This window comes from Maniola hyperantus, chromosome 12 (genome assembly GCF_902806685.2).
Source record: "Maniola hyperantus chromosome 12, iAphHyp1.2, whole genome shotgun sequence".
Classification (NCBI taxonomy): domain Eukaryota; kingdom Metazoa; phylum Arthropoda; class Insecta; order Lepidoptera; family Nymphalidae; genus Maniola; species Maniola hyperantus.
Genome location: NC_048547.1, coordinates 11,529,659 through 11,544,453, shown reverse-complemented (window position 1 = coordinate 11,544,453; position 14,795 = coordinate 11,529,659). Strand labels below are relative to the sequence as shown.

The window sequence follows — 14,795 nt, the reverse complement described above, 5'->3', positions numbered from 1 at the left end:
AGTAAGGATATGATATTACATACAGAGGTTCAACGAAGCCATCTAGACAGAGAAATCGTGCAGAGTGAAGGAGCGACCACAGATACAGATAGCTATTATGACGTAGACATCCGCTAAGGATTTTTGAAAATTCAACTCTTAGGGGTTGAATTTGAGGGTAAAATAGGGGTTTGAAATTTGTGTGGTCCGCGAAGACGAAGTCGCGAGCATAAGCTAGTCGTATATAAATCCTCTAAAATCGCAAGTAAAAAACCTCTCACCAGTGTAATTGTCACACCACAGCGCAGTGTCTCTCGTACCACAGACGAGACATCTCCGGCATCGCGTACAACGCCACGCGCCTCTCGGCACTTCGGACAGAGTCGGGCGCGCGCAGTATGTATGCCACGCGGTGTCACAGTCGTCACATAGAACCAAAAGGGGTTCGTCTCCACGAGAGCCGCAACCTTCGCACACTGTGCAGTCGAGGCAGCGCCAACCGAGGCTTACTATCACTTGGGACACCTGAACATAGATATGTGAAGCTAATTCAGCTGAACACAAATTCTTAACTACAATAAACAATGTAGACATGATGCAATTCTTGTATATCAAGAAATCTAAATATATAAAAAGGAAAAGGTTACTGACTGACTGATCTATCAACCCACTACTACTGGACGGATTGGGCTGAAATTTTGCATACAGATAACTATTATGACGTAGGCATCCGCTAAGGGGGTGAAATAGAGGTTTGAAATTTGTGTAGTCCATGCGGACGAAGTGCATGCCAAATTTCAGCCCGATCCGTCCAGTAGTTAGAGCTGTGCGTTGATAGATCAGTCAGTTAGTCAGTCACCTTTTCCTTTTATATATTTAGATTATTAATATAGGCCTTACTGCCTATATTAATAAATTATATACCTTATACCTATGCTTTATATACCTTAATATTAACACAATACGGATGATAGGTCTGCCCGCACTGCGCGCACGCTATGAGACATCCCTCCGAGTCCGTGCCGATCGCTCCGCACATCACACACAAATCCTGAGTCAGCACAAATTTGTCCTTACTCGAACACAACACTAGTTTGTTTTCTACACCTGAAACAACAGAAATGTTTTTATATTATAAAAACTCCAACTTTTATATTGAAATCTAAGGTATATGAATATAATATTTCGATTATATTATTTTTTAACTGACTTTTTCACTGCTATTTCAGGTTCTAGCTGCTAGTTCGCATAACTTATTTCCTAACTTATATTATAAATCTGAATTCAAATTTTTTATTTAAATTAGTTAACCTAGATAATGAACATAGATTATCTTATGGTGACACAATTTTTGAATGGGCCTAAAGGTCTATATAATAAAAGGCTTGTAAAAAACAATTATTTAAATAAAATGTAAAGTAGAAACTAAAAACAAATGTTGTTTATAATATAGTACAATCACCTGGATCATCATCAGAAGTCTTGTTATCAGGCGCTTGAGGTCTCTGCAACCCTAACCCTGGGACCCCGAAAACGCCTCTCATCTTTGGCTTTGAGCCTCTTTTCCGTCCCAAATCAAAAACGGATCTCTGCCGCTTCTGAAACCCAAGTTTTCCCGCCGGTGGGAAGCCACCCTTGAGTTTGTAGCCACCTATCTTTTTCTTGGCAACCTTCGACGACACGGTATATGGTTTGCCCTTCCCGAGACCCACATCAGTCTGCGAAACAATCTGAGTAATGAAAAAAGAACGGAATTAAAAAAAAACCGGCCAAGTGCGAGTCAGGCTCGCGCAATGAGGGTTCCGCACTACAGTCGTATTTTTTCGACATTTTGCACGATAATTCAAAAACAATGATGCATAAAAATAAATAAAAATCTGTTTTAGAATGTACAGGTACCTTTCATATGATACCCCATTTGATATAGTTATCTCACTTCGAAAGTTGAAAATACTAATTATTAGTTCATGACCACAATTTAATGTGTGATCTAACCCTAAATTCACGGTTTTCAGATTTTTCCCCAAATGTCAGCTATAAGATGTACCTACCTGCCAAATTTCATGATTCTTGGTCAACGGGAAGTACCCTGTAGGTTTCTTGACAGACAGACAGACAGACAGACAACAAAGTGATCCTATAAGGGTTCCGTTTTTCCTTTTGAGGTACGGAACCCTAAAAACATTCACAACACAAATTAGTTTAAGACGGGTAATTTTTTAAAGAAAACTACGCACCGGTATTGGCCAATTTGTACCAGTCCAGCATCAGTCTTCCCCTCCAATTATAATATGGGTACCTTAAAGACAAGAGTGAATAGGCATCTTCTAGGCAAGCGCGCTCCCTCTTAGGCTGCATCATAACTTGCCACCAAGAAAAAAAACAACTTTGATGAAATCGTAATTCTTCCAATCTGCTGACGCCACTGGCTTCTACTAATATACGTACGCGGATTTTGCGATTGTCGACCTATTTTTGAAGCAACTTGATTTTTGACATTTTGACGCTGTCAGCAGAATTGAGCGTCATGTGACTGGGCGTACCAAAGGACTTTTAAGTACTAATTCTAAATCCATGGGGCGTACTAAATGATAGTGATAGACATCTGTCAAAAGATCAATACGAAGACCATTTGACAGTGTCAATTTTAATTCCCAGCGCGCTCGGTAGGGGCTTCGAATCGGCACAAAATGGCACACTTGCAGCGTACTTGTATATGTCCATTTCAGTGGCTGAGTTTCGATCAATAGTGGCAACTGTTGGTTGAAACAGTTTCAGCAAGTGGTAGGTAGGTAGGTACAGTACGCGGCAGAAAGTAATGTACATCGGCTTTAAGAATGACATTTCGGCTTTGTAGAGCGTTGTCTCTGTCATTCATACCTATGACATTCTGTCGGTCTCAACGCCAGAGACAATGCTCTACAAGTCCCCTATTTCCTTCTACAGGTCGATGTACATTACTCTCTGCCACATCATCATGATCAACCCATCGCCGGCTCACTACAGAGCACAGGTCTCCTTTCAGAGTGAGAAGGGTTTTGGCCATAGTCTACCACGCTGGCCAAGTGCGGATTGGCAGACTTCACACACCTCTGAGAACATTATGGAGAACAGGCATGCAGGTTTCCTCACGATGTTTTCCTTCACCGTTAAAGCAAGTGATATTTTAATTACTTAAAAACGCACATAAATCCGAAAAGTTAGAGGTGCGCCCGGGATCGAACCCCCGACCTCCGATTGGAAGGCGGACGTCCTAACCACTAGGCTACCACAGCTTCACATACTGTATATACATATGCTTAGGCTTATCAAACTCAAATATAAAATGTACTAGCTGATCCCCGCGGCTTCGCCCGCGTAGATTTAGGTTTTTAAAGATCCCGTATAGTCTATGTCACTCAGGAATAATGTAGCTTTCTACTGGTGAAAGAATTTTTAAAATCGGTTCAGTAGTTCTAAAGATTACCCCCTACAAACAAACTTAACGACATTACCTCTTTATATAATATTAAAGATCCCGTATAGCCTATGTCACTCAGGAATAATGTAGCTTTCTACTGGTGAAAGAATTTTTAAAATCGGTTCAGTAGTTCTAAAGATTACCCCCTACTGTAAGGGTGGTAAATTGGGCGGAATAGAAATATACCCGGATACGGAATAATCTACCACCTTACAAGGATTAGAGGAAAAAAAAAATAATTTTAATTTACTTTACTTGATCTATCTACCTAGTAAAGAATAGAAGCTAGCCGTCGACTCCCTTGTAATGCATATGAGGTGTTATAAATGAAATTTGCTAGATGTTAGGCAAAATTGTTTTTAATGTAACTTTTACCGGGGTCGCTTAATACAGAATGATGGCTAATAATGCTTAGTTATTCTAGCTTAATGCCAAGACTTAATTTAGATACATTAGAATGACTTAGGTAGATAGTACATAAGATCTATGTTTTAAATTTAAGATGCCATTGGCATGGAATAGACAATGACACAGTAAAATTCATAAAATTGTTTCAAAATAAAAGCTCAGTAGTAAAGACAGGGTTCTTACTGTACACATACACTAAGAAGGTTCACTAAACTGTTACAGGATACAAACATCTGCTTACTTGTAGGTGCGAAGACTGCAGGGTAGCTGGACGGCATCGGCCAAGATCCAAAACTCCATTTATTTGATTCTTCACAACCGAAATGTTTCATTACCAAGATTTTCACCAAGTCTTATCCATAGAAATTAAGTTGCCAACGTGAATGTGCAAAAGAAATAAATACGAAAACCGAAAACGCAAACGGAAAACGCAAACGGAAAACGGAAATACGAAAACCCTGTAACAAAGAAAAACAAGATTATAATTTGTGCTGTGTGAAAATTTCGACACGTGGAATTTTCCCGATCAAACACAACTCACCTATTGAACTCCTGGCCACCAATGGTTTTCAGAAGTCCACCCACAACCCATTATCCTCATTTATTTGGGAAGATAAAATAACTGGAACTGGAATGAAATCATAAAATTAGGATTTTCTCTAACCAAACCGCCATTTTGTCGAATCCACATTACTTGATTTTTCACTCACCATAATTGATGAAACATTGAAATACGTTAGGATGACTAAAATTTATCTATTGTATTTTTCCCAGGCGAAGCCATGGGCGAAAAAGAATGAGATTTTCCTGGAACGAAAAAAATTCGTCTTCACATGTTGACTCCAGAGAAAATTCTAAATCTCACCAATCGGTGTTGCCAGACGCAACCCGAGTGTGGCCGCTCCCAGTTAGATCGATCATGAAGCCAATTCATTTTTGAATATTTGCGGAACCTAAGGATATATTATAAGAACCGTTTTGTTAATGACTTAACAATAAACAAATGATATTATGGTTTTATTTAATTATTTTGTTTTATTTTTACGACAATTGACAACGAAGCAAACGCCATCTATTGTGGCTCGAATGAACTCTGAACATCGACCCACGCGTAGTTCTGCACCTTGATGCTAGGTGGCACCAACATACTTTGAACAAAATAGATTTTAATTAAAAGCGAAACGCTAATTAGTAGTTCAAAATTTACAACGTCACAATACTTCCCCTCCTACGAAAAGGTTCAACAGGTTGAACCACGCTGCCCTCAGCGTCATCCAACAACTACTAACAATTTGCCTGAAACAAACAAAAAAAAACACAGAAGTTACGCGTGAACGCACATCTACTACTAACAAGGAAAATTGTCTAACAAAATAAATATACTGAAAACAGTGTAAGGTTTTATACATTATACTTAACTACACAACCCTAACTTCTAAAAAGAATATATACAAAAAAACTTCATGGTGTCTAAGACACTTGAGTGGAAACATCTTGGCATCATTCTTCAGCTGACTGATAGAATGCGTCTAGGCCTACGGTGGTTCACTCTTTTAAACTACCATCTTAATATTTGTTACTCAACAAATACGGAAAAACTGGTTGTGAACGGGTCCATCTGATATGGCAACCGTTCTCTATCCCATTCGGAAAAATAAAACCCGAATCAAAATCGGAATATGAGAAAAAAAAACGAAATAACTCTCCTAGAAAATAGATCTCGGAACAGAATCGGAAAAATAACAGAAATGATCCATTATCTAGAAGGAAAACGAAAACAAAACACAAAACCCCCCCTTTTCGTTATCCCCAAAGTACGATATTTGCATTTTTACTTTCTCAACCGGTTGGTCTACCACAAGCATTCCAATCATCACATATTCATCCCTACATACATCCACTACATTCCTCCTCAACTGAACCATGGTAATGTAACTGTTAACTCAGAACATCACTACACTCATTCAAATTCCTAATTGAATATTGATAACTTAAATATTCAAACAGTTTAGACCAAACTAAGTAATGGCAAATATCTACTTCTTAATATCCTTAATATGCCAAGTGCCTATTGGGTGGTTGTCAGCTACTCTAACTAGTTCGTAAACCAAAGGTGACAAAACCTTGACAACCCTGCACTTTTCATACTTAGGTGCCAGCTTAGCTGCGAAAAAATTTGTAGCGTCGCTTTGTGGATAGGTCTTTTTCCACACTATATCCCCAACAGAATAGCTTGCAGACCTACGCCTTAAGTTGTAATGCGTTGCATACTCTGCATGAGCCTGAAACAAATTTCTCCTAACCTGACCAAATATGTCCTCCAAAGTTCCAAACTTTCCTGCGTATTCCTCCCTTGGAATTCCGGCCTCGTACTCCTTATCCGTGTCCTTATAGAAGGAACCATTTAAAACCGGTTCTCTAGCGTGGACAAGGAAGAACGGGGAGAATCCAGTGGATTCATTAACCGCACTGTTTATGGCGAACTGGACCTTGTACAGGTTTTCGTCCCAGGACCTGTGGTTATCTTTCACAAAAGCGGCTACAGCAGTCATAACAACCTTATTGTACCTCTCAACAAGGTTAACTTGCGGAGTGTACAGTGGTGTGTAGTGTAATTTCGGAATATTATAACGCTTAATGAGATTACGGAATTCAGATCCTGTAAATTGGGACCCATTGTCCACAATCACAGTCTCTGGAACACTATGGTTCAAAAATACAAAATTCTCTAGCGCTTTAACAACAGCGGCACCTGTGGCACGCCGTAACGGAAACAACATTGTATATTTCGAAAAACAACACGTCACCACAAAAAGAAATGTAAATCCTGATTTAGACCTAGGCAAAGGTCCGACTAAATCAGCCGAAATGACCTGAAAAGGTCTCTCGCAGACTTTAGGCTTCCCTAGCAGACCTGGAGTGGCTGATGTCGTGTGTTTATACGCAGAGCAAGTATCACAATTCTTAACGTACTCAACCACGTCCTTATACATACCACGCCAAAAATATCTGAGGGATAATCTGCGATGAGTTTTGAACACACCAAAATGACCTGCAGTTGCATCTGCATGGTTTTGTTGCATAATTCTAAGGATGTCGTTCTTGTGGACTACCTCTTTCCAGTCGAACTCACTGAGAAGCTGGTATTTACATTTACTGTAACGATATAGTTTATCGTTCAAAATACTAAAATTCGGAAAATTTGCTGGATTGATTTTACAGCCATTAAATGTTTTGTCATACCAGTCATCTACCAAAACTTGTTGACTAGAGTTATCATTACGATCACCAACTACATCTACGTGTATGAGTCTCGACAAGGTATCCGGAACTACATTATCACAACCCTTCCTATGTTCGATAACAAAATTATACTGTGATAATCTACAACCCCATCTGGCGAGTCGTCCTGAGGGATTTTCTAAATTTAAGAACCACTTTAGGGATGCATGGTCTGTGATAATTGTAACTGGCTTGGAACCAAAATAAGCCTGAAATTTCTCCACTGCAAAAATCACAGCTAGAGCCTCGCGTTCCGTCGCGCTGTAATTCCTTTCGTTTTTATTTAGGCTCCTACTGACATACGCAATGGGATGATCGCAACCATCGGTTTCTTGTGTTAGCATACCGCCAACACCATATGCAGAAGCATCACAATGTATTTTGAATGGTTTTTCAAAATTCGGTACCGCAAGAACAGGTGCGGTTACCAACGCATTCTTCAATGTATTAAATGCTACCTCTGCCTGTTCGCTCCACTCAAATTTAGGTGCGTTCTTTCCTTTACTCGTTAGTCTATTGAGTGGTGCAGCGATGGTTGAAAAATTCCTAATAAAGCGCCTGTACCAAGAACAAGTGCCTAGGAAAATCTTTACCTCCTGTGCAGTTTTTGGGGTCGGAAAGTTCAAAACTGCGGCAACTTTTCCAGGATCTGTGCGTAAACCAAATTCATCCACTATATACCCTAAATATTTCAAAGAGTTTCTAAAAAAATTACATTTATCAAAATTTATGGATAGTTGAGCCATTTTTAGTTTATCCAGAACTCTGTTTAATAAAATTAAATGGGTTTCAAAATCAGCAGAACAAATAACAATATCATCTATATAACAAAATACTATTCCATTTTCAATATCACTACAAAAATTTTGATTAAATAACTGGTCCATTAACCTCTGCTGTCGTGCTGGTGCACCGCATAGGCCAAACGGCATGACTTTAAATTTGAATAACCCTCTACCAGGAACTGTAAAACTGGTTTTTTCCTGAGAGTCGTTAGCTAACGGAATTTGCCAGAAACTTGAACTTAAATCAATCGATGATAAAAACCTTGCCTCTTTCAAGCTATCTAGAATTTGTGGAATGTACGGTATTGAGTATGAATCCCCCTTTGTCACTGAATTTAATTTCCTGCAATCTAGGCAAAATCTCCAGTCTCCATTTGCCTTTTTCACTAAAATTGCTGGGTTATTCCAAGGGCTTTCACTCGGAGTAACTACGTCCATTTCCAGCATCCTATCTAACTCTTTACTTAAAGCTTCCTTCTTTTCGGGAGAAAGTGGATATTGTTTTATTTTTATTGGCAAGGCATCACCGGTGTCAATAACATGTTCAATTAATTTTGTTCTACCCAATCCAATTTTCTCTGAAGAAATATCTAAAATTTATTTACTACAGACTGGGCTAATTCTTTCTGTTGAGATGATAAGTTTTCAAAAGAAGTGATGGTATGAATTTGTTTATTATCAATCGCACAAATATTGTAAAATTGAGAAGGTGCCTTAATTAATTCTAAATTATCAAAAATGCCAGGGGCTAACTGAAATGTTTTCCAAAAGTCACAGCCAAAAATAACATCCGCTATTATAGAGGGTACTACAAAAAATTTTATTATGTGAGTTACGGAATTATAAGTAATCGGAATAAACATATAACCCATGCAATCAAGTTTGTCTCCATTTGCCACTGAAAATGTGGTATCAATACTGCTATGCAGTTTATAACCGAATCTCAAAAAAACCTTGTGCGCCTGGTTACCCAAAATTGACGCGCAAGCACCGGAATCTAGTAAACCTGTAATCACAAAACCGTCAACAAAAACCTTTAAATGTGGCCTAAAGTCTCGTTTATCCACTGAATACAGAACTGTGTCAGGTAAAAGGGATGTTTTGTTGTTAATGACCAAGTTCTTTACTTGTGTCTCTGCACAGTTCTTACTAATTAGTTTTTTGAATTTTTGTCCGGAGCGGGTTTACTAGTCGCCTTTTTACTACAACTTGGACATGTCTTTACTGTAAAGTTCTGACGTCCACACGAAAAACATCTAATAAATTTCGGAACTGTCCTGCAAAATTTAAAGGAATGGTTACCCTTGCCGCACTTGTAACATAGTTGTTTATTTGTTTTCGTAAAATTAGTGCCTTTACTTGTATCAACCTTAGGTGCAGGTGTGACTGAAAGTGTGTTTATCTGTTTTGTCACTTGTTTGTAAGCAAACTCTGAACTTAAAGTTGCCTTACTGTTAGTAGGCTCAGAAAATAAGGCGGAACGCTGCCTCGCAGCCTCTAGTTTGCGACACTTTTCCTTCAACATTGCGACAGACTTAATGTCAACAAGAGCTAATTGTTCTGAGTAAAAAGGGCGAATATTATGTAATAAAATTTGTAACTTTTGTTCTTCGGAAAGTGGTGTTGACAACCTTGAAACATGCAAAACATTATAGCGAAATAGATAGACACAGGTTCTTCAGAGCCTTGTGTTCTTGCTCGAATTTCACCTAGCAACCTGTAGTCATAATCTACTGCATCAAATTCCTCTAAAAATAAAGTTTTCAATTCTGACCAAGACGAAACTTGACATTTGTTGCCTCTGTACCATAACAATGCTCGGCCTGTAAAAAGATGAAATGCAGAAACAAATAATTTTCCATCTGAAACGCCATAAGATCTTTTATATTCCTCAACGCGTTCGATGAAACTGCGCGGATCACCCTGTCCGTTGAAATGTAACTTCCACTTGGCAACATTTTTATCACCAGTGCAGTCAACGGCGGTACTCTCGGAATCCAGTGATTCGTCGTGAGACGACTCATTGTCAGCATCTAATCTGGAAATCAAACTCTGCAACTTTGTATGTAATTCACTCTTCCTACTTATTAAGCTGAGTTCGGAACACTGTATTCTTAAAATTCTAAAGTACAAATGTGAAGCTAAAGCTTTAGACCTACAGAGGGCATGTCTATCTTTAGTGTCAGAACACTTTTTTAATAAATCTTCTAAGTCTTGAAGTTTTTTAGTAATAACCCCTAACTCACTTTCAGAAGTGAAATCCGTCTCTAAAATTGATTCAGAAGGAATTTCCTGAATTAATTGTTTTAACTGTTTCTTTAAACCTAGCACTGTAGGTGCTGGAGTTTCGGAACGAATGGATACCTCATAACACAATTCGTCCTTCAAAAGTGAATGAAACTGGGCAAAAGTCTGTTCCATTGTGTTAAGTCAAAACACATTTAACAAAATATCGAGCTTGTGTAACTGTCTATGTTTAGCCTTATACAAATTGGTTAAACACAAACACCAAAAGAAGTTATTTAAACTATTAAATATACACAAGCAAAATACACAACAAAAACAATATTCTTAAGTCTATCCTAACTATTTTATCAATTATGTTCCTATTCCAAAATATTGTTAATAATACAAGCACATATTATTACTATAGTAAACAAAATATAACAAAATAAAACTTCCCAAAATTGAATAAATGATTGTAAGGTGCAGTATCACCTTTATGAGTACACAGTGTGTTACAACCTTTACAATTACAAAAGTAAACAGGCAACAAAGTTGCAATGAACTCTGACTAGCATATTATCTTTCAAAAAAACAAAGAGATTGTGCAATGGTTTGATGGCTGTTACTTTACACTTTTAACACATAACCTAAAATACAACAAAATCTGTTTCTAAATGTCACTTTAAACTACCAGCATTCAATTAAACTTAACATGTTTTGTGTGTGAAGTAGCTTTTATCATAACCTTAACACAGCTCTAAACAAAATTTCAACAAAATAATGAAGTATCAAGTCACTGAAAAAAATTTTTCATAACTTCCTACTTGAACTTAATGTAATCTCTGAATATAGTTTATATATTTAGTTTCACAAGTTGTAACTCTTAGTATTTATAAATGTATGTGTGTAACTAGTTAACAGGACATAGCGTTTCAAAACTTTAATTATACTAAGTTACCGGAATTTTCAAACATAAGATGTACTTACTATTGAAAGCAATACCCAACAACAACTCAGTTAAGCAATGTTTATTACTAAACTGAAGGCAAACATTCACTTATACACCTCCAAGGTAAGTCAAATAACATAATTGAACGGCATAAACACCATTTATAATGTGTTAATTAAATAAGAAAAAAAATGTTGGACTATACTCAGAAAATTACTTAAACTATCAAACAAAATTTCTAACTATTAGTTATTATTTAGTTAGTTAACCATAAAAACAGCCTAGTGCTCTTTGCAATGTGTCACTACTTAGAAAATTGTACAATCAGCGGAGTACATTTCATAAAATTCACAAAATTTCTCAAAATATACTGAAATAACTATATAAAAAAACGTTCGGGCGCCATTTGTAAGGGTGGTAAATTGGGCGGAATAGAAATATACCCGGATACGGAATAATCTACCACCTTACAAGGATTAGAGGAAAAAAAAAATAATTTTAATTTACTTTACTTGATCTATCTACCTAGTAAAGAATAGAAGCTAGCCGTCGACTCCCTTGTAATGCATATGAGGTGTTATAAATGAAATTTGCTAGATGTTAGGCAAAATTGTTTTTAATGTAACTTTTACCGGGGTCGCTTAATACAGAATGATGGCTAATAATGCTTAGTTATTCTAGCTTAATGCCAAGACTTAATTTAGATACATTAGAATGACTTAGGTAGATAGTACATAAGATCTATGTTTTAAATTTAAGATGCCATTGGCATGGAATAGACAATGACACAGTAAAATTCATAAAATTGTTTCAAAATAAAAGCTCAGTAGTAAAGACAGGGTTCTTACTGTACACATACACTAAGAAGGTTCACTAAACTGTTACAGGATACAAACATCTGCTTACTTGTAGGTGCGAAGACTGCAGGGTAGCTGGACGGCATCGGCCAAGATCCAAAACTCCATTTATTTGATTCTTCACAACCGAAATGTTTCATTACCAAGATTTTCACCAAGTCTTATCCATAGAAATTAAGTTGCCAACGTGAATGTGCAAAAGAAATAAATACGAAAACCGAAAACGCAAACGGAAAACGCAAACGGAAAACGGAAATACGAAAACCCTGTAACAAAGAAAAACAAGATTATAATTTGTGCTGTGTGAAAATTTCGACACGTGGAATTTTCCCGATCAAACACAACTCACCTATTGAACTCCTGGCCACCAATGGTTTTCAGAAGTCCACCCACAACCCATTATCCTCATTTATTTGGGAAGATAAAATAACTGGAACTGGAATGAAATCATAAAATTAGGATTTTCTCTAACCAAACCGCCATTTTGTCGAATCCACATTACTTGATTTTTCACTCACCATAATTGATGAAACATTGAAATACGTTAGGATGACTAAAATTTATCTATTGTATTTTTCCCAGGCGAAGCCATGGGCGAAAAAGAATGAGATTTTCCTGGAACGAAAAAAATTCGTCTTCACATGTTGACTCCAGAGAAAATTCTAAATCTCACCAATCGGTGTTGCCAGACGCAACCCGAGTGTGGCCGCTCCCAGTTAGATCGATCATGAAGCCAATTCATTTTTGAATATTTGCGGAACCTAAGGATATATTATAAGAACCGTTTTGTTAATGACTTAACAATAAACAAATGATATTATGGTTTTATTTAATTATTTTGTTTTATTTTTACGACAATTGACAACGAAGCAAACGCCATCTATTGTGGCTCGAATGAACTCTGAACATCGACCCACGCGTAGTTCTGCACCTTGATGCTAGGTGGCACCAACATACTTTGAACAAAATAGATTTTAATTAAAAGCGAAACGCTAATTAGTAGTTCAAAATTTACAACGTCACACTACAAACAAACTTAACGACATTACCTCTTTATATAATACAACGGGCCGTGCAGCAGAAATCGTAATATTTTAATTTCGCCATAACTTCAAAACCAAACGTCCAATTTTAATCATTCAAAGACCAAAATATATTATCTCCATAAACTGTTCTTAGTGATGAAATCATTTATTTTGATAAGGATTAATAGCATGAGTAAAATAAACGCGTTTAAATGTAGTCCAAAAAAAATTCAAGATTTTTAAATAAAAAAATGGTTGCTGTGCCTCACTCGACATAGATGGGTATAGTGTGTCGCGGACTTTTTTGTAGATATTTATAAGATCTACAATTAATTAGAACATTTTATGGTTCTATCTTTTATAGTTTAGGCAGCGTACGCAAAATAAGTAACTTTTCTGGTTGATTTTTTACACCTTGTGTCCGAAAAACCCAAATATCTTACGGAACCCTATTTTTTTCCAAAATAAAATATAGCCTATGTTACTCGTGGATAATGTAGCTTTCGAATGGTGAAAGAATTTTTAAAATCGGTCCAGTAGTTTTTGAGCCTATTCAGTACAAACAAACAAACAAACAAACAAACAAACAAACAAACAAACAAACAAACAAAGTTTTCCTCTTTATAATATTAGTGTAGATAAGCATTGTGTTAGTTTGTATCAGTAGGAGTCTGATCTGGTCACATACCTTAGGTTCGATAGCAAGAGGGTCTTGGTCCTGTGGTGTGTCCTCCCCAAAGGAAGAGTCTTGAAACGTTGATGCCATATTATCTTCCTCAAACGCTGTAAATAACAATTCTTTTCCTTCTACTTTTTCTTATACATTAAAGGCAACTCATTTTACTATCACCTTAAATATCCAGAAACTTATTAGAATTATAAATATAAATATAACCTAAGTATGTTAATCACTAAAACACTGAGATAACTTGAATAAAAACGTTCTGTTCTAATCCAGTGATTAGAGCAAAAAAAAAATCTTGTCAATCAAATCAGTATTTTTTTGAAGTTGGTTAAAAATCCAATTTTTCAACAAAAATATAGGTATAAGAAATATCGGGGAGGGAACGCCCCACACACCCGCGCAGCCCCCACGCTAACCCGGTGCTGGCGAGCGCGGGTGACGTGCCGGTGTGCAGGGCATCCCCCCATCTCATACCTCGATCGCCATCTCTACCTGTCGCGTACTATAGATAGATAGATAGAAAACTTTACTGCATACAAAACAAGAAACAATTGCATGCAAAGGCGGCCTTATTGCTTAAAGCAATCTCCACCAGGCAACCTTTGCTTGTCTGTTGTGAAAAGTTTCTTCTTCAAAATTCATTGTTATTTTTTTACATAATTACTGAACTCTTGTAGCTCAGAATAATTCAGTTGAAAGTATAGTGGGAGTCTTCGGCCGTGGCTAGTTACCACCCTACCGGCAAAGTTGTGCCGCCAAACGATTTAGCGTTCCGGTACGATGCCGTGTATAAACCAAAGGCGTTTGGGTTTAATAATAACTGCCATACTCAGGTTAGCCCACTTCCATCTTAGACTGCGTCATCACTTACCACCAGGGGCACCAGGTGAGATTGCAGTCAAGGGCTAACTAGGTCTGAATTTAAAAAAAAAGTAAACTAAATGTAACTCACATCCAGATTTGGATCCCGTCAGTTGTAAGTTTGATTTGCAAATAGTGCAGCTGTATTCGTAAGTTGGGTTCTGTTCTTTCCTCTGCCTGTATTGTTGGGGATCCGCTTCTGGGTCGCACAGGCCGTGCACGTATCTATTGAAGTGCAAAGACTAATGTTCAATTTATTGTATACTAGCTGATGCCCA

The 14,795-nt window shown here is 37.3% G+C and overlaps 1 protein-coding gene across 1 annotated transcript in view; it reads right to left on the bottom strand.

Annotated features, from left to right (window-relative positions):
* LOC117987231 (histone-lysine N-methyltransferase 2C-like) overlaps nt 1-14,795 on the bottom strand; it is a 65,925-nt gene that overhangs the window by 45,547 nt on the left and 5,583 nt on the right. Inside the window, 5 exon segments of the mRNA XM_069502011.1 lie at nt 261-504; nt 926-1,086; nt 1,442-1,709; nt 13,660-13,754; nt 14,609-14,742. Coding sequence (XP_069358112.1) covers nt 261-504; nt 926-1,086; nt 1,442-1,709; nt 13,660-13,754; nt 14,609-14,742 — 902 coding nt within the window.